This window comes from Gigantopelta aegis, chromosome 15 (assembly GCF_016097555.1).
Source record: "Gigantopelta aegis isolate Gae_Host chromosome 15, Gae_host_genome, whole genome shotgun sequence".
Lineage (NCBI taxonomy): Eukaryota > Metazoa > Mollusca > Gastropoda > Neomphalida > Peltospiridae > Gigantopelta > Gigantopelta aegis.
Genome location: NC_054713.1, coordinates 5,322,439 through 5,343,742, shown reverse-complemented (window position 1 = coordinate 5,343,742; position 21,304 = coordinate 5,322,439). Strand labels below are relative to the sequence as shown.

Here is a 21,304-nt window from a genome sequence, read left to right as displayed (position 1 = left end):
CCAAACTATTTATATAAAGTCATGTTTATGATTCTGGTGGAATCCTGAAAAGAAATCCACAAATTCAGAGCCTGGATTACATAAAGCAAGAACAACCAAGTGCGACTCACGCTGGTGCTGTGTACACAGAGAGGTCAGCAGCTCGTCGTTGACCCGGGGTCACAGGTCGCTGAAGTGGACGATGCTGTCCCAACGCGTTGTCGGAATGCTGTCAAACAGAATCATAAGGGTTAGAAACATTCCACAGGCATGGAGACAAGCATTCTGAGAGTACTATAAAACAATACATATCCTGTACCTGTCACATAAATTTTCTAATAGCCTATGTTCAAGGGACATAACTGTCAAAAATAAATAAATCCCATTTTTGACAGTTATGGCCCTTGAATAAATTTCCATGAAAGTCAAACTTTAAGACAAAATTGTTAAAATATTAGGTGACTGTATTTTTGTTTTATATGATTTTTTGAAGAACATTCTCAACTTTCTTGACAAGTGGTAATCTTGTAATCTGAATCAATGTTCTGGGCCTGTGCTTATAAAACTTTTAGAGTCCAGACTCAATCTCTAATGATGTCAGCTGCATACAATTTGTATGGTGTTGTCATGACATTAGTGTCTCAGACTCTGTTAAGAGTCTTGAGTCTAGGACTCTAACAATTTGACAAGCACCAGGCCAGGACTCCTCTTTATGGCCATTTCTAAATTGAAGTGATATTTGCGAATGACAAACTGTCAAAGTACTTGTCATACAACACCTATAGAGAATGCTATGTATACCCGTCAGATACCACTTACAGAGATGTTTTAAAAAGCTGTGACAAGTTGTAAGGTGAATGGTATCTGACGAATAAGAGTTAAATATTCTATTTATCATACATGTATATTCTCAAAAACCAGTTTCAATGAAATTTAACTGTTTTGTTCCAACTGAAATTCACAAACAGCAGTGACATCATAGAGATGAATATGTTTCAGATGAACTTACGTGTGTACATCACAGGCAAATTAATATTTTAGTGCTAATTTCATTGGATGGTGTGGTTTGGTGTCCAGGGCCCATGCTTATAAAAACATTAGTCTAGACTCCCAAGTTTCTAATCATATTATTTGCATAGTGTTGCCATGATGTCAATGTCTCACCTGGCCTGATCATCAATGTGGAGCAGCCAAATGGATGTTTTTAAGTCATAATCCTACATACATGGGACATCACTATGTGTTATAAAAAATATCACACATTATCCTTTCCAACTAGTGCGTAAGATACTTACTTTTCTCCTAGCCTTTGCCGTGCTCGGTGGGCCTAAGTAATCTCTGGTGAGGAGACCCTCTCCAGCCAGTTCGCCCGGCTGAGGTCGAACAACCTCGTCTTTATCAATGTCTGCCTCCAGCGCATCCTGGTCCTCCTACAAACAAAAGGGGAAATTACAACACACACAAAAACATTTTTAAAAAGATTTTTAAAAAGACAAAACATAAATACTAATAGAGTAGTTAAATGTGTACATGCACATATGCATGTACATGTTCTAACATCCTGATCCTAAAAAAACAGGTGGAAATTACCACAGAAAATTTGGAGATACAGGGATGTTTATGTATGTTAAGAAAGTGCCTTACAGAAAATAGTACTTTTAGTTACATGGTATTGTTAATTGTTTATTTTTAAAACAAACTGGCAAATTGGAATTATTGCTTTATTTTTATCAATAAAAAATACTTTCAACAAAAAGTTCTGCATTTGACACCATAGTTTTTCTTTGATGATACAGAATTGCCATTTAAAGATAGATTGTCAAAACCCATACCACGTCATAATACACACCGAGACGATACATATAGACACACTGACATGTTGATGCTGCACTGACATGCCCATCATACATTATTACAAAAGATGTGCTATAGCCTTATATCTGGCTGGGTTTTCCCACAGAAGGTCAGATTTATCTAACAGAAAACCACAAACCTCTTCATCGTCTTCCTCTTCCTCATCGTCAGAGTCAACATCGTCAACATTTTCAGCTGAAATACACCACAAAGGGAGACTCATTAAAAACTGGCTCACACAGCAGTTGTCTTAAGGCTAAGTCTAATAAAACACAAACAACAGCTTTAACAACATAGAAAAATAATACATTCTAATGCAATTACAGACTTATCAGTTAGCATCTGATGATTAATGACAGGAGACAACTCACAAGAGTTAAGATGCTTAATAATGAACTCGATCTCAAAGATATATTGGAGAAGTACAAAAACAGACTTCAGTTAAAGTTTGTTTTGTTTAACAACACCACTAGAGCATATTGAATAATTAATTTATCAGCTATTGGCTGTCAAACATTTGGTAATTGTGACATGAAGTCAACAAAGGAAACCCACTACATTTTTTCTAATGTAGCAATGGATTTTTTTATATGTACTTTCCCACAGGAAAGCATATACCACGGCCTTCGACCAGTTGTGGTGTACTGGACAGAACGAGAAAAAAACCCAGTCACTTGAATGGATCCATAGAAGTGGTAAAATCCTGCAATGCAAGCTACTTATGCAAGCTCTCAACCGACTGAGCTATATCCCACCCAAAAAAACAAGACTTCTGATGCTTAATGGTGAAAAATTAAAAGGGAGGTAACTCACAGGAGTTGAGCTGTTTAATGATGAACTCAATCTGTCGGTTAGTGTCATGCTGATTCTCCTTGATGAAACACTTCAAGATTTCCTCCATGCCCTGAAAATAAACACATCAAACTGGATTACTCACAACTATGAATGCTTAATGATGCCCTACAGGCTAACATCCTGTGATTAACATTCAAGAGTGATGGGGGGGGGGGGGGGGGGGGTGGGGGGTTGAATGAAAGAATGTTTAATAACACTCCACCAGCCTTGGTGGTGTCATGGTAGGTACAGTGTTCACAGCCAGATACCAGCTCCCACCCAGAGCGACACTGCACCAGCCTTGGTGGCGTCATGGTAGGTACAGTGTTCACAGCCAGGTACCAGCTCCCACCCAGAGCGACACTCCACCAGCCTTGGTGGCGTCATGGTAGGTACAGTGTTCACAGCCAGGTACCAGCTCCCACCCAGAGCGACACTCCACCAGCCTTGGTGGCGTCATGGTAGGTACAGTGTTCACAGCCAGGTACCAGCTCCCACCCAGAGCGACACTGCACCAGCCTTGGTGGCGTCATGGTAGGTACAGTGTTCACAGCCAGGTACCAGCTCCCACCCAGAGCGACACTGCACCAGCCTTGGTGGCGTCATGGTAGGTACAGTGTTCACAGCCAGGTACCAGCTCCCACCCAGAGCGACACTCCACCAGCCTTGGTGGCGTCATGGTAGGTACAGTGTTCACAGCCAGGTACCAGCTCCCACCCAGAGCGACACTCCACCAGCCTTGGTGGCGTCATGGTAGGTACAGTGTTCACAGCCAGGTACCAGCTCCCACCCAGAGCGACACTCCACCAGCCTTGGTGGCGTCATGGTAGGTACAGTGTTCACAGCCAGGTACCAGCTCCCACCCAGAGCGACACTCCACCAGCCTTGGTGGCGTCATGGTAGGTACAGTGTTCACAGCCAGGTACCAGCTCCCACCCAGAGCGAGTTTTAATACCTCAATGTTGAAAGGCCACTACACCGTCTTCTCTCTCACTAACCACTAACAATTAACAACTAACTCACTGTGCTGGACAGATAGCCCAGATAGCTGAGGTGTGTGCCCAGGACAGTGTGATTGAACCTTAATTGGATATAAGCACGAAAATAAATTGAAATGAAAATAACATTCCAGTATGAAAAACACACCAACAGTCTATTTTTTGGTTTTGCATGCTTTGCGATGAACATCCATAAGTGAAACTATGAACGAAGTTTCATTGATCTATGGTTTAGAGTTTGTGAGAAATTGAGCCAACACAAATCTTTAACATTGTACTAAATGAGCTAACACAAATCTTTAACATTGTACTAAATGAGCTAACACAGATCAGATCTTTAACATTGTACTAAATGAGCTAACACAGATCAGATCTTTAACATTGTACTAAATGAGCTAACACAGATCTTTAACATTGTACTAATTGAGCTAACACAGATCTTTAACATTGTACTAAATGAGCCAACACAGATCTTTAACACTGTACTAAATGAGCTAACACAGATCTTTAACATTGTACTAATTGAGCCAACACAAATCTTTAACATTGTACTAAATGAGCTAACACAGATCTTTAACATTGTACTAAATGAGCTAACACAGATCTTTAACATTGTACTAAGGCCAAGTAAAAAAAATTGTTTGGTTCCTGTTTTCCCCCCCATTTTCCTGAATAGTATAGCAGATTAATATATTAAAAGCTCTTTCTTTGTGTTACAGTGCAACTGACAATACATACTCTAATGAGAATCATTAATTATTTTCTATAAAAAAAACCCATGTCGTAACCTAGTCAAACCACAATCGGTATTAATGTAAACACCACCCAAGTCTAATACTACACGGTAAGGTTATAAACTACGATAACACTAAAATAACACTATAATTTGTTCATTGGAAAAAAGTTTTAATATCAAAGGTCTGATCCACAACATGGTTACACCCCCTCACAACTACAGCAACAACACTGATCTTCCCGGCCTATTTCATTGCCAGTATTGCAGTAACAAAATGTACATCATGAACACAACAAAATAAGTTAACAAAAAGATCTCCATACTAACTATCCTCATAGCAGAGATATCAAAAGAAAACAACTATTTTCAGGAAAACAGTTTCCCTTTTGGTCGTCCATAAGGACACTGCACAGTATCTTTGCACTGTTGACAAAGAGGTAAAACAGGTTTGTATTTTTGCTTTTAAAGGTCTGATCCACAACATGGTTACACCCCCTCACAACTACAGCACTGCAGACGCTATTAAATGTGAAAAGAGTTGTCATTTCTTAAGGTTTTGGGTACTACCAGTTCATTTCAAATGCCATGGATATCATCATATTTAATAATAAATACAGGGGTTATTTGTCAAAAAATGCAAAATATTGATAGAGTTGATGTCTAAATATTTAATTTAAGTAATCTTTTCAACATAATCGGGTATTTTCATGTTTACTCTTTATGTTTAACATTGAATCGTAACTCGGTATTTCTAGAAGTTCGATTACGTTTTAGGGAATTCCCCTACCAAAATTGACTGGAAATTTGTATCATTCTGCTTTTTAACAGTAAACTAGCGTAACATTTTGAAGATTGGATTCACAAGTTCCGAGTAGTTCCGAATGAGTACGAGAACACGTCCGAGAGCATGTGGTGTCAATGGCGTCTTCCATTTACAGAGTAGAATGTCAAAAATGTGCTCATCCAAATCAACTAATATTACACATGTATTTAAATCAATTTCAAATGAAACGACATTCAAGGAATCGGAACACCTCGTCACATTCCGCTACGCTTATATTTCGTAGAAATGTACGAGGAGTTCCGAATGGCTCTCGGAAGCTTTTCATTTGGAACTCTTCGGAAGTAAAATTGCGCGAAGTGTTCCGGGTCTTCTGGTAACGAGATCTTGGACTGACAGATCTCGTGGCATCTCTCTGCAGTTGTTGTTTTTAGAGTCGACGAAAATTAGGATTGATATTAATGGATTATTAAATAAAACAGGTGGGAAAAAAAAGGGTGGGGAAAAGGTTAAAAAAAAGTTTAGGGTCGGCACCAAAAATTTAGGGACGGTCGGGTAACCGGAACCAAACCATTTTTTTTACTACGCCTAAATGAGCCAACACAGATCTTTAACATTGTACTAAATGAGCCAACACAAATCTTTAACATTGTACTAAATGAGCCAACACAAATCTTTAACATTGTACTAAATGCAAAAGTTGACACTGCCATCACCACCACCAAAAAAGTCAGGCAAGACAAAATGGATGATCAGCATCAATACAATAATTGTAAAATAATTAATACAACAAGAGTAAACTTAATTACATGTACTTACCATAGCTTTAGCTTCATCTCGGATGGATGGAATGGCAAAGATACTGTACAAGGCACCATTTACATAGGGACGAATCTAAAATTAAAAAAAGAAAGATTTTTAATTAGAGCAACAATGAACAGGGGTCCAATTCATAAAGATCTCTTTATAAGAAACGTTGCACGATCTTTGCAAAACATTTTGCATAGCACTGAGATTGTAACATTCTGAGTTTATCAGGCCCCAGCACTGATTAATAACAAATCCAACAATTAGAGCAAGGTTTAGTTGAGTTTGTTAAAAACTGCATTGGTTACCTTTAATGACAAAATAATAGTTTATGACTGATTTAATATTGAAAAATATTTGCAAAAGGTAACTCGGCTTCTACGCTGAGGATTTGAACCAGGAAGCTTGCTGAAAGAGTTGATCACTGTACAAAATGAGCTACATTAAAGTTTGTTTTGTTTAACGATACCACTAGAGCACACTGATTTATTCATCATCAGCTATTGGATGTCAAACAGTTGGTAATTTTGATGTATAGTCTTATTAGCAAGCGATTTTTTTATATGCACCATCCCACCGTCATGATAGCACATACCACAGCCTTCAATTGGCATAACAGTCATGGAGCACTGGCTGGAATGTGTAATATATGAACTTATGTATTTTCGGGACTTTACCAATAGCAGTTTTGTGTCCTTCCATAAACATTATTGTCGCTAGTTAAAGGGATATTTTTGGTTTTACATTTTATGTTTATTTCCTGCAAAAATTTGTTTGAAACTGCTAACGGCAGGCTAAAAATCACCACAGGTGAGCATTTAGCCTATGGCAAAAACCTTTCAAATGTGCTGTAGGCAAACAAAAAGTCTTATAGGCAATGCCTTTTTTCATACTATGGAATTTACTAACAGTTATTTATTTCTGAGCAATCTAATTAAAATTAGCTCCACTATTACATGTGGATCGAACACCAGCCAGTTGGAGCCCATGTCCACCAATCAAAACCTTACTTGCAGAATCATGCCAGTGATTTAAAAATAATTTGAAAACATTCCGAATTATCCTGAGGGTATACGACATGTTTCGTGTGAATTACGAATGCCTTAAAACATGTTTTATTTTATAAAATAAAATAATTTTTAATGTAAAATTGAAGACTGATAACCCACCCCGTACGTATTGGTATGGTTCGCTGTACTGCGGCCACTAAAATAGACTCGCCCGATATTTTTAGAATTTGTATGCTCCCAAATAACATTATAAAAGGCGAAGTGTGATTGGTCAATATTTAAATTATTATTTACAGACAAAATGTTACCTGGACATTGGGGACTACGCAGTGTTGTTAGTTTTAAATCACTGGCAGGATTCTGCAAGTAAGGTTTTGATTGGTGGACATGAGCTCCAACTGGCTAGTGTTAGATCCACATGTAATAGTGGAGCTAATTTTAATTAGATTTATTTCTGAGCAGACTGTTTTCAAAATTGCACACACATTTTTCCAAAACACTTTCACTTTTCTTTCTACGTCAAACCAAACTAAGATTATTACCAAAACAAATTGTGTGTAGGAGGATGGAAAAGACAATAAGTTTGAGCACTACGACATGTAATATGGGAATTATCTATTTTAGTAATGAGATACGTACATCAGTGTTTTCGTGTCCCAGCAGATCACTCAAAACTTTCAACACTTGTCTGGCAATCCTGGAACACCTTTGTTTACCTGTCAAAATCAATTATATCAACATAAAATAAAGATAATATCCTGAAGTCATTTCATGGAAATGTATTCACTATAATTATGGGAACATGCAGACATAGAAAATTACATCATAATTACCAACTAGAATGAGAAAAACAAAATACAGTTATAATGAACTTCATTAATGAAATATGAAATCCAACAGATGGATGATTGGTTGGATGGATAGATGGATTTATAAAAAAATGAATGAATGAATGAATGAATGAATGAATGAATGAATGCACTTATGAATTTGTGAATTATTGGAAGGATAAATGGATGGATGGATGGAAGGATGGATGAATGAATTTATGAATTAATGAAGGAATTAACATTAGATGGGATGGATGGAAGGATGGATGGATGAACAGATGGACAGATGGATATTTTGCAGAATGAAGAAAGGAACATTGTCCAATGTATGAATGTTTAACAACACTCCAGCACAATATGGAGAAAACTTTAAGTGTTTTCTCTTTTATAGAGATATTACCTGTCCTCAAACAAGTGCGTTTCCCACCCAACGCAAGTGAACTGGTCCGAGCATCCCAACAGATAATAACAGATAATATATTTGCTGTGAGTTGTCAACATCAAAGTATTATAATGAAACACTCACTGGATGTTCTGAGACAGAGGTTCATGAGCAGTGCGACAGAGTACTCGAGAGTGTAGTATTATAATGAACCGCTCACCGGATGTTCTGAGACAGAGGTTCATGAGCAGTGCAACGGAATACTCGACAGTGTAGTATTATAATGAAACACTCACCGGATGTTCTGAGACAGAGGTTCATGAGCAGTGCAATGGAGTACTCGAGAGAGTAGTATTATAACGAAACACTCACCGGATGTTCTGAGACAGAGGTTCATGAGCAGTGCGACGGAGTACTCGAGAGTAGTATTATAACGAAACACTCACTGGATGTTCTGAGACAGAGGTTCATGAGCAGTAAGACGGGAGTACTCAAGAGTGTAGTATTATAACGAAACACTCACCGGATGTTCTGAGACAGAGGTTCATGAGCAGTGCTACGGAGTACTCGAGAGTGTAGTCCGACAGTGAGTCGTTGTCCTCGAGCACCGAGACGAGCCACTCAATGACACCTTTGTCTATCATCGCAGACTGCAACGCCCGTCTGAAACAAGACATTACTCACATTATTAACCCAGCTCCACTTATTATACTTACAATAAACTTTACTAGAAAATACTAGAAAACATTATCCATTGGTGTAACATAACTTTTTACTGGATCATTTAGCACTTATTAATCTATGACCTTGATTATACTAAATACGATATCCTAACGATTTAGCAAACATAAAAAATGTTATTTAATGCAAAACTTTCAAGCTTTTTTCCCCCACAGAATAAATATGTTGTTTTTGTTTGTTTGGGGTTTTGGGTGGGGGTGGGTGTAATTATCTGTGAAAGCTAATAAAACTAAATGTTATAGCAATACGCAGAATAATATTAAAGTGTTTGAAATAGTAATTAAATTTTCTCATGTATCATTTCATTTCATCTTATTTTCATGCTTATATCCAATTAAGGTTCAAGCACGCTGTCCAGGGCACACACCTCAGCTATCTGGGCTGTCTGTCCATGACAGTGGGTTAGTTGTTAGTTGGTTAGTGAGAGAGAAGAGGTGGTAGTGGCCTTACACCTACCACTGAGCCCTTAAGAACTCGCTATGGGTTAAAGCCGGTACCGGGCTGCGAACCCTGTACCTACCAGCCTGTAGCCCGATGGCTTAACCACTGCACCACCGAGGCCGGTCCTTATGTACCATTACTGTTCCAAGGATCACAGAACTGAAAGGGAAGTAACTCTATAGTGTACTCTTGTTATGAAAATGGCACTCAGTGAACTGGTTAAATGGCCCAATATTTTATGAAGTTGATTAACCGGAACATCACCACTAGGTAACACAATGCTGATGTTGGTACCTGAGACTCAGTTTCTGAAGAGCTCCGAGAACCATTTCACGGGTCATCGATTCCTTGTCTTCTCCCTGCAGGATTCGCATCAACGCTGGCATTAGGTCAGGGTTCTGTGCAAGATACGTCCGACCTAGACAAAAAAAAAAGACAAAAAAAGGGTCAACAGACTTTTCAGAATAGAAAAAAAAAAAAAAAATTGTAAGTTACATTAACTTCAGAATCAGCTGTGTTTTATAAATTTCATTACAGATAAATGTCCAGTATTTTAGAGGGATCCAGTTTACAGAGGTTAAGTTCAGTACTGGTTTTTAAAAATGGACTCTGTAAAATGTCCAGTTTTGAGGGAATTCCAGTTTACAGAGGGTCCGGTCTTGAGAGGTTCCACTGTATATGTATAAAGGTTACACACCACCATTCAACCAACATGCATTTAAATACAATTTCAGTATTGGAATACACTGTGTGAAAAATAGGACAATATTGAAGAGGGCCAAGTGACTGCTACATGCATATTGTTTTTTCGGAAATACAGTTGAATATGCACGGTAAAAAGTGAGCTTATTTTTAATGACACCCCAGCACACAGGCTGCTATCAGTATCAGGTGTTTTAACATGTAGTAAACTGTAATACATGGTCTTCAGAAGTATACGAAAAATAGTATTAGTTGGCATCTCTGATAAAGACAATGACAATGATACTTACCAACAGATAGAGAGGCGAATGCGTTGAAGAGTCTGGCCGTGTATTCCCGGACGATCTCCGAGTCGGACGTGACTAGTTTCTGAATGGTTTCCTGCAGATTGGAAAACACAATGATTATCATAACTCGACAACAATAACTTTCCATCAATCGTGACAACAATGCAAAACATTGTGTAATAAAGCATCCGACATCATTTAAATAAAATAAATGTTTCCGTCTCACCCTCTGAGTTCCCGACTTTGCACATCCAAGCAGGTCGTTGTTGATGTACGCAGTGACAATGGCATCACGCTGGTCCACGCGGGATCGGGTGAGACGCTGAAAACAAAAAACGTAACTCAATGATATGTACATTAAATTAATTCTGTAATATACAGTGTCTATCCTGAACTAAAGTATGAGTGAATGGGTGAATTATGTCATCAATCAGTCAAAAAATCAATCAATCTGTCTCTTTCATTCTCTCTTCCCTTTCCTCCACTCCATCTATCCATTTCCCTGATACACCCTCTTCTCTCCCTCCCAACCTCCATCCTTCCATCTGTAGTCAAATGTTACTGTCTGCCATGTTTTTATTAATACTGTCAGTCATAAATTGTAAGGAAAGACCATAAAAATTGCTATTCCTATTCTTCAACATAACTCAATCTATACTGACGTCTAAAAGAAACTATAACAATATTCTTAGACACTACTGAAGAAAACCCTAAATATGTTGCATGTTTAAAACATATATATTTATGAGAGTGGTGTTTTGGCATATTGGGAAAACAAATTCATTCCATAAAAGCAGAAACCTATATAACCACCAATTTATTTCCATTATCCAAATTCAATCAATTTTTGTTGGTATAGTTTCTTTTGGATGTCAGTATATGTACTACTAATAAATACTGTTTAAAAAAAAAAAAAAATAGAACATACTGTTCCAATTAAAAATCAAAAAGGCAAAACACACCCATCTAAGAGCTTGCAGTAACAGGGCAACTTTGCTTTCCACTCCAGACATCAAGTCCTTCTTTATTTTGACAAAATCCAGTGGAGGGTATTCTGCCACTGTCACCGGGCGCCTGAAATAAACAGTTAGAAACAAATACTAGAACACTATTTTAGGGCATACCGTACAATGAAAGAAGGGTTAAATATAAAAATGACATTAGTTTAAAAAATTCAGCAAACTTTGGAGGGTCTTGATTCACAAATGGGTACATAACGGTCACTCAAGATCAACAGTATTATCTGTATACATGTTTATTTAAAAAACATTTAAAAAATGCCTTCAGAAAACCTGCTGCTGCAAAAGACGCTATTTCAACATCAAAAGTAGCAGAGATCTCTTCACAAAAACACAAAACAAGTCTTAAAGGGAGGGTAAACTCAAATAAGAGCCTTATGTGTTGGAAAGATGCATACCCGGACCACCAACACATACTGACACTTTAACAAATGAAAAACGCGTAATTTTAGAGTTAATAAAAAACCATGATTATTCCTTCTAACTGGGGGCAGCCATTTTGTTTCGTTATTGTGACGTCCGGTGGTATAGCTTGGGGCGAAGGGACGTCAGCTCCGTCCATCTCCTCTTAAGCACAATGTAAACAAACGCTCTAATTTACGACAAGGCGCTTTGCTTTCATCAACCTGACTTGTAAAACAACATAAATGAATTGATAGAGTAATAAACTATTTAACTAAATATATTTCAATTTGCATCAATAGAACAAAATGGAGTTCTAGTATTTTTCTCTTTAAGAAAATCCAAAGAAAAAATGCTTATTATTAGGCCTATTGGTAGGGTACGTTCAAGCAAAAACAACCACTCACGATACCCAAGTGATAATTTTCTTTTCTTTGGGACTACGTAATTGGTCAGTTTTGTAAGTCTACTTAATCAAGGGTTTTACAGAATTACTTACAGTAATAAAGTGATAATGTCCATTATAATTTGAAGGGCGTCCACGCGGCTATCAGACAATACTTTGTGATCTTAATAAAAGATGCACGTCTTTTTAGTGTGTCTAGACACAGTGTCTGGGGACCGTCTAAATATATACCTCCAATCAGGAACCACAGATACAGGCCACGGAAAGAAAAGACCAATTAACCAAGAACACACTCCGATTATTATTTCAGTACATGTGTTAATCATAGATGGGCGTATAAAAAAGCAGTAAAAAAGAAAGGCAAAATAACCAGTATCTTACTCTAATTTTCAAAACAAGGGTGGACACAGATGTCCATAGACTCATGACACAACTCAGGCGAACACTCTACCACCGAGCCACACCCCATCCTAGAAAAGAGCCTAATTCTGTATTCATAAGAAGTCATGAATCTCGTATTTCCCAATTCACAAGTTGTGAAGAGTGTAATTCATTTGGCAAAATAACCCATGAACACAACTTGTGAACTGGGGTAGGATTTTCTATCTCAATCTTCACAATTCACAACTCGTGAAAAAATGGCAGATCAAACACAAATCATTTGTGCAATTATGACTTGGGATGTGTGAGATTGGAGTGACAGTGCAGATTGTCTATAAATCGCCTGAACGCTCTCCACTTGGTGAAATCATGGTCACAATTTGGCACTTGTGAATTGACAATATTCACGAGCACCAAATGAAAGCAGTATCAGTCCATCGAACCTGTGACCCCACCAACTCATACCTCAGGTAAATACTCTACAACTGGGCTACATTCTATCTTTGAAAAGCACCTAAAGACGGCAGTTAGTAAACTTACATCTGAGGAGCGACGGATGCTCGGAGCACATCCCCGGCCGTGCCAGGTCGGAACTCGACCGACGTCCGCATGTGGGCGCTGAACAGCCGCGTACACAGCTGCTGAAGATACTCCGGGCTTATCTGTCATAAAACAACACAATCAAATTTAGTATAGAAAAAAACATTCATGAGAGTTTGTTTTGTTGTTTGTTTTCAAGGTTTTTTTGCTTTCTGTGTTTTAATTGTAGATATGACAATTACTGAAGATACTCCGGACGTAACGTGTATTAATTGTTACCAGCGTTTGAAATAAGCACTTGTCCATTTGTCCTGAGAAATGAAAATCTGCTCGGACAAGCAAAATGTACCTTGGTGGTTATCCAGTTGACAAATAAAAATGTTCAGTGCAGTTTAATTTTAAGGAATAAAGAACATTGTCCATGCACTTGAATAAAACAAATCGTTTATTTGGACAAATAAAATTATAGATGGACGAGTAGATTTCTATATGTATTTGTCCAGTGGACTTGTGAAATGTTTTGCTTATTTCCATCACGGGTTAATCCAGTTTAATACACCAACACATTTGATCATTTGTTTGTGCAAGGAAACATTCTGCATTACAAAGGCTATGATAAAGTATAATATCCTAGTAGGAAAGTATGCACTGAGCAGTAATCAATATGGATCATTATGTTTAGCACATCTAAAATTGCTTTATGTAATTTGGGACTCTTTGAATGAAAGGAGGAAAGAAAAAGGAAAAAACAAGTTTGTTTTGTTTAACGACACCACTAGAGCACATTGATTAATTAATCATAGGCTACTGATGTCAAACATTTAGTAATTCTGACATATAGTCTTAGAGAGAAAACCTGCTACAGTTTTCCATTAGTAGCAAAGGATCTTTTATATGCACCATGACATAGACAGGATAGCACATACCACGGCCTTTGATGTACCAGTTGTGGCGCACTGGCTGAAGCGAAAAATAGCCTAATGGTCCCACTGACGGGGATCGATGCCAGACTGACCGTGCCACTAGGCTATGAGGAAAAAAGAAAGAAAGGTAGGTATGTTTTATTTAACGATGTACTCAAGACATTTTAATTATGCAGGGTTTTATTTCTAAAATTTGACTTGACACCCATGGTTTTGACTTTGTGAATTTTAGCGTTGTTTTACAAAATTTGGGGAATTTCCATTGTCATTTAAAAAAAACATCTAAGTAAGCCTTGTTAATATTGAAAAGACTAATACCATACAATGTGATATACTTGTAATTATTCAAATTAATATCTAGTCTTATGTATTGTTTTCAAAATATGCCTTTATATAATAATAAAAAATGAGAATTATTTACATTGATTGGGAATTTTTTACTCCAAAATTGGGAAAATAAAAAAATGACATAGCTTTTAAGGAATGGTGGGGAATGGTGCCGATTATCAGAGTCCAGAAACAGGTGATAAAAGCCTGTTATGGTTTTATGGTGTAGGACATTTGGCTAACGACCACATAGATAATGAGAGGGGATGAAATCTGCTGCCGTCTATCAAGCTATCATTTTGTTTACACAATTGCCAAGGTAAAGTACACACTGTGTATATATTACTAAAAATGAGCACTGCATTATCAGCATACAACTCTGATTTGTGTTTGTGTTTATGCGACACTCGGCAGTGAAATTCAATAAAATAAACAAACCAACCGTGCAAGAAGCTTTGCTCTTGTGGCACCACACAAAATATCTGACAGTAATAATAGTAGAAGGAAAGAAATGTTTTATTTAATGACGCACTCGAACATATTTTATTTATGGTTATATGGCGTCGGACCTATTGTTAAGGACCACATACATACTGAGAGTGGAAACCCGCTGTTGCCACTTCATGAGCTACTCTTTTTGATTAGCAGCAAGGGATCTTTTACATGCACCATCCCAGACAGGATAGTACATACCACTGCCTTTGTTACATCAGTTGTGGAGCACTGGCTGGAACGACAAATAACCCAATGGGCCCACCGACAAGAATCGATCCTAAATCGACCACAGCCTCAGGCGAGCACTGTACCACTGAGCTACGTCCCACCCCGTTATAACAGTGTATATTATTTATTACTAGATGTACGGTAACGTTTACATGAGCTATAGTACATGGCATAAACACTGGGCTTACCCGACAAAATAGGACCACACAATGTAGATAGCCAGCCCACACCTACTTCTATGTTAAGTGACAAAGATGGCAGCTCCCAATGACATTTGAATTTATGGAATTCATCTTGTATCTGGTATGATGTGTGTACAGTAGCAACACCTGCAATTGCCCTTGATAATCGGCAATGCTGTGGAGATTGCCATGGAAGTTTTAGTTCTCCACAGCACTTTTGCCTTGGACTATTCAGGGTATTTTTTCAATGGAATGTTTTTTTTGCTGTGGACATTTTCTTAATTGAAGGGGTAGTCAGCTGGACCACAGAGCAAAACAGCATCAGGTAAGTATAAAGAAGGTGGTCGGCTGTGCCGATCAGAGGAGAAGCGGACAGATAACTGTTAAAACGGCCTGGCGTATTATATCATAGACACGGTCATCAAAATAATGTAGGCAGTGTCTGAAACCCATTTACAGGTTACCACAAAATACAGACCTGGGGCCTAATTCACTAAACTCTCGCAAATTTGCGATCTGACAGTGCTACACTAAAAGACTTGCAAAGAGGATGCTTTGTCTAGCAGAGCCTAAGAGAACTTTGGGAATTAGGCCCCAGGACACCCTTCCACGAAACGATCTTAGACCTAAAGATCACCTTCAGTACATACAATATACATGTATGTAGTTATACACTTAAGTTGACCTTAGGTCTAAGACTGCTTCATGGAACAAGGCCCTGCATAACACCGTAAAGGATATGACAAGTTTATCAAGTTTACAACATCCATTATTTTTATTACACTAATTATTATAATAATTATATATTAAAGCAAAGCCTTGAAATTCATTTCGTGGAATAGGAAGCAATCTACAGTGTACATTGAATGCTTTCTAAATTTTAATCTCATGCAAATGCAATATATTGTGAAGTGGTTCGTGAAAATTAGTCTCGAAATAAGACTTATTATTATTAGATTATTTTTGTAATCGAACTTGTTTTATTTGTAATTATAAGAAATTGTAAAACAAAACAAAATATTTATGAATGTTATACATTGGAAATTGACAATACATTTTTTTTAAATGACAGACAACTGTTATTTAGATAACAAAATCTACCTAACTTTTCAGAAGTATATTCACACTACTTATAATTACTCAATTAAATGTTAAATTCTTACTACTTCTCATTTATTTTAAATTCACACTACTCAATTACTTAAAATTTTCACTACTTCTCAATTATGTTAATTTCTCACTACTTTTCTATTAAATTTTTAGTACTTTTCAATTCTGCTAAATTCTCACTACTTTTCAATGTTAAATTCTCACTACTTTTCAATTGTTATATCTCACTATCTTATACTTCTCGCTATTAAATTCTCACTATTTCTAACTATTACACTGTCATGTAGATGTCAAATAATAAATTCACACAGGTTTTATATATTAAAGTTAAAGTGTGTTTTGTTTAACAACACCACTAGAGCACATTGATTTATTAATCATCAGCTATTGGATGTCAAACACTTGGTAATTTTGACATACAGTCTTAGAGGAAACCCGCTACATTTTTCCATTAGTAGCAAGGGATCTTTTATATGCACCATATCACAGACAGCAGAGCACATACCACGGCCTTTGATATATCAGTCGTGGTGCACTGGCTGGAATGACAAATAGCCCAATGGGCCCACCGACAAAGATCGATCCCACACCGACTGTGCATCGAGCGAGTGCTTTACCACTGGGCTATGTCCCGCCCCGTTTTATATATTAAATGCCAGTAGCTGAAACGAACTGACTTTACATACACATGTACACACAGAAACAACACGATGCATGATTTATACATGTACCACTGCACTGAGTATTAAAGTAACTGTATCCTGTAGATTGACTGAATATTAATATTATGACCAATCTGTATGTTTTCAAACAGGCTACTATACTGTGATAAAAAAGGAAACATTTTTTTTTTTAAAGACGTCACTTATGGAGGTTTTCTGGGGGGGGGGGGGTTAAAGGCACCTCAGCACACTATGAACTGTATTTAGTGTCTATATCATAACACTGTGTCTAAAAAAATTATTAAAGTTTCTTTTGTTTAACCCAACCACTAGAGCACACTCTCTTATTAATCCTGACTATTGTATGTCAAATATTTGTAATTCAGAAAGTCTTCTGATGACTGGTATGCTGTGGTATGTGATGTCCTGTCTGCGGGGAAGCACATATAAAAGATTCATGTAGCGGGTTTTCATCGGAGACTACATGTCAAAATTACCAAATGTTTGACATTCACTAACTGATGATTAAATAATCAATGTGCTCTAGTGGTGTTGTTAAACAAAACAAATTTTAACATCTGCTAATTATAACTGCTATGATTAACGTTCTACCCTAAAATATCATGGACTCTTCGTCTATTTGTTAGTATGTGTACTGTGGATATCACAAATGTTAGTAAAATACCATCTAGATACAACATACTATCGTCGGTTTTTGGGGTTTTTTTTTTTTTGTGTGACATAAAAAGGGTTAATTTGTAATGAGCACTAGAAAGCAGTGATGTTGTGTCCACAAATGTTATGCATACATGTAGCAAGTTGAAAAACAAACTGCTATTTCGTATAAAAAAAAAAAAAAAAAAAAAAAAAAGCCACATGGTTATATATTTATATAAACACAGACAGGGACTAAGAAAAGTTGACAAAGTTGTGTGTTTACCCATCAGCAACGTTTACTCACAAATACTTACTTTGGTGGGGTTTTCCTGAAGCAGAACAGCAGCAAAAAGGTATTAAAATTGTAACACTTGGTACACATATGCATGAAAAAAAGGTGCACAACCAATGAAAAATGGTGTTACATTAAACAAAATGTCCAATAACAAATGATGCACATGCAGTGTAGTTACTGATTTCGTAATAATAGGATTGGTTAGTTTTAATTTTTAAAAATTAAAAAAAGAGAGAGGAGAAGAAAAAAAATGGGTTAATGAAACGACAAAACTCATTATTATAATTGACGGGGTCCATGGGAATAACCTATGATGTCGAAACAAATAGTCAGTATTATAATGGTTGTGTATATCGATGTTACAATGACACACTAAATAAAAAACATATAATTATGGTATGCCATTAAAAGTAGTTGGTAAATTATGCTTTATGAGGCATAAATATTCCACGATTGGATGTTAAAATTACAAAATATCACCTTACTAAAAATGTGACATCACAGGTTCTTCCTGTGGACCCTTCAGTTAAATTAGGCACTCTTTCATAAATCACAACATTGTAGGGAAAGAAGCAATGAAAAGATTTCCTTTTTTAAATGTTTTCTCTTCTTTGTTTTCACATGCATGTAGTCCTAGAGGATCTATTGAATCTATTAACGTAACGAGTAATGAATGAAAACCTCTGTTCATTTATTGGTTGAATCAGCAACGATCAGATGTCCAACAAATCACTATACTAAAGTTAAAAAGTTTGTTTTGTTTAACAACATCACTACAGCACATTGATTAATTAATCATCGGCTATTGGATGTCAAACATTTCATAATTTTGATATATACATGTAGTCTTAGAGAGGAAACCCGCTACATTTTTCCATTAGTAGCAAGGGATGTTTTATATGCACCATCCCAAAGACAGGATACCACATACCACGACCGTTGATGTACCAGTCATGGTGCACTGGCTGGATTGAAAAATAGCCAAATGGGTCCACCAATGGGGATCGATCCCAGAACAGGCAAGCGCTTTATCACTGGGCTACGTCCTGTCCCCAAAGTCACTACACAGACACAAATCCGTCAAATAACTGGTGTAAAGTTCAAGGTATTAGAGGTGTCGACTTTAAGGCTGCGAAGTACTGGGTTCTCACCCTGGTATCCGCTCCCATCAAGGTATTTTCAACAGCTCAGTAGGGAAGTATATGGCTACTACAATTGACTTCTCTGTAACTACCGGCCTCGGTGGTGTCAAAGTTATTTTCAACAGCTCAGTAGGGAAGTATATGGCTACTACAATTGACTTCTCTGTAACTACCGGCCTCGGTGGTGTCAAAGTTATTTTCAACAGCTCAGTAGGGAAGTATATGGCTACTACAATTGACTTCTCTGTAACTACCGGCCTCGGTGGTGTCAAAGTTATTTTCAACAGCTCAGTAGGGAAGTATATGGCTACTACAATTGACTTCTCTGTAACTACCGGCCTCGGTGGTGTCAAAGTTATTTTCAACAGCTCAGTAGGGAAGTATATGGCTACTACAATTGACTTCTCTGTAACTACCGGCCTCGGTGGTGTCAAAGTTATTTTCAACAGCTCAGTAGGGAAGTATATGGCTACTACAATTGACTTCTCTGTAACTACCGGCCTCGGTGGTGTCAAAGTTATTTTCAACAGCTCAGTAGGGAAGTATATGGCTACTACAATTGACTTCTCTGTAACTACCGGCCTCGGTGGTGTCAAAGTTATTTTCAACAGCTCAGTAGGGAAGTATATGGCTACTACAATTGACTTCTCTGTAACTACCGGCCTCGGTGGTGTCAAAGTTATTTTCAACAGCTCAGTAGGGAAGTATATGGCTACTACAATTGACTTCTCTGTAACTACCGGCCTCGGTGGTGTCAAAGTTATTTTCAACAGCTCAGTAGGGAAGTATATGGCTACTACAATTGACTTCTCTGTAACTACCGGCCTCGGTGGTGTCAAAGTTATTTTCAACAGCTCAGTAGGGAAGTATATGGCTACTACAATTGACTTCTCTGTAACTACCGGCCTCGGTGGTGTCAAAGTTATTTTCAACAGCTCAGTAGGGAAGTATATGGCTACTACAATTGACTTCTCTGTAACTACCGGCCTCGGTGGTGTCAAAGTTATTTTCAACAGCTCAGTAGGGAAGTATATGGCTACTACAATTGACTTCTCTGTAACTACCGGCCTCGGTGGTGTCAAAGTTATTTTCAACAGCTCAGTAGGGAAGTATATGGCTACTACAATTGACTTCTCTGTAACTACCGGCCTCGGTGGTGTCAAAGTTATTTTCAACAGCTCAGTAGGGAAGTATATGGCTACTACAATTGACTTCTCTGTAACTACCGGCCTCGGTGGTGTCAAAGTTATTTTCAACAGCTCAGTAGGGAAGTATATGGCTACTACAACTGACTTCTCTGTAACTACCGGCCTCGTGGTGTCAAAGTTATTTTCAACAGCTCAGTAGGGAAGTATATGGCTACTACAATTGACTTCTCTGTAACTACCGGCCTCGGTGGTGTCAAAGTTATTTTCAACAGCTCAGTAGGGAAGTATATGGCTACTACAACTGACTTCTCTGTAACTACCGGCCTCGGTGGTGTCAAAGTTATTTTCAACACCTCAGTAGGGAAGTATATGGCTACTACAATTGACTTCTCTGTAACTACCGGTCTCGGTGGTGTCAAAGTTATTTTCAACAGCTCAGTAGGGAAGTATATGGCTACTACAATTGACTTCTCTGTAACTACCGGCCTCGGTGGTGTCAAAGTTATTTTCAACAGCTCAGTAGGGAAGTATATGGCTACTACAACTGACTTCTCTGTAACTACCGGCCTCGGTGGTGTCAAAGTTATTTTCAACAGCTCAGTAGGGAAGTATATGGCTACTACAATTAACTTCTCTGTAACTACCGGCCTCGGTGGTGTCAAAGTTATTTTCAACAGCTCAGTAGGGAAGTATATGGCTACTACAATTGACTTCTCTGTAACTACCGGCCTCGGTGGTGTCAAAGTTATTTTCAACAGCTCAGTAGGGAAGTATATGGCTACTACAATTGACTTCTCTGTAACTACCGGCCTCGGTGGTGTCAAAGCTGGTAGGTACTGGGTTCACATCCCGGTACCAGCTCGTAACCAAAGCGAGTTTAACGATTCTGTGTAAGTCCAATACACTAACTTCCCTCTCACTAACCCACTGTCCTGGACAGACAGTCTACACAGCTGAGGTGTATGTGCCCAGGACAGCATGACTGAACCTTAAACTGGATATAAG

At 37.8% G+C, this 21,304-nt stretch overlaps 1 protein-coding gene across 3 annotated transcripts in view; it reads right to left on the bottom strand.

Moving 5' to 3' along the window:
- The window catches only part of LOC121390461 (lisH domain-containing protein ARMC9-like), a 44,923-nt gene that overhangs the window by 10,280 nt on the left and 13,339 nt on the right, over positions 1-21,304 (bottom strand). For 2 of the 3 annotated variants that reach the window (XM_041522282.1, XM_041522284.1), the window contains exons 9-21: positions 18,029-18,043; positions 13,131-13,252; positions 11,345-11,456; positions 10,609-10,704; positions 10,386-10,476; positions 9,688-9,811; positions 8,735-8,874; positions 7,639-7,715; positions 6,002-6,076; positions 2,647-2,737; positions 1,973-2,028; positions 1,275-1,409; positions 111-208 (exon numbers count right to left, since the gene is read on the bottom strand). In XM_041522282.1, the coding sequence (XP_041378216.1) occupies positions 111-208; positions 1,275-1,409; positions 1,973-2,028; positions 2,647-2,737; positions 6,002-6,076; positions 7,639-7,715; positions 8,735-8,874; positions 9,688-9,811; positions 10,386-10,476; positions 10,609-10,704; positions 11,345-11,456; positions 13,131-13,252; positions 18,029-18,043 (1,232 nt within the window). The remainder of the gene's footprint in view (positions 1-110; positions 209-1,274; positions 1,410-1,972; positions 2,029-2,646; positions 2,738-6,001; positions 6,077-7,638; positions 7,716-8,734; positions 8,875-9,687; positions 9,812-10,385; positions 10,477-10,608; positions 10,705-11,344; positions 11,457-13,130; positions 13,253-18,028; positions 18,044-21,304) is intronic. The other variant, XM_041522283.1, reaches the window with a different exon arrangement.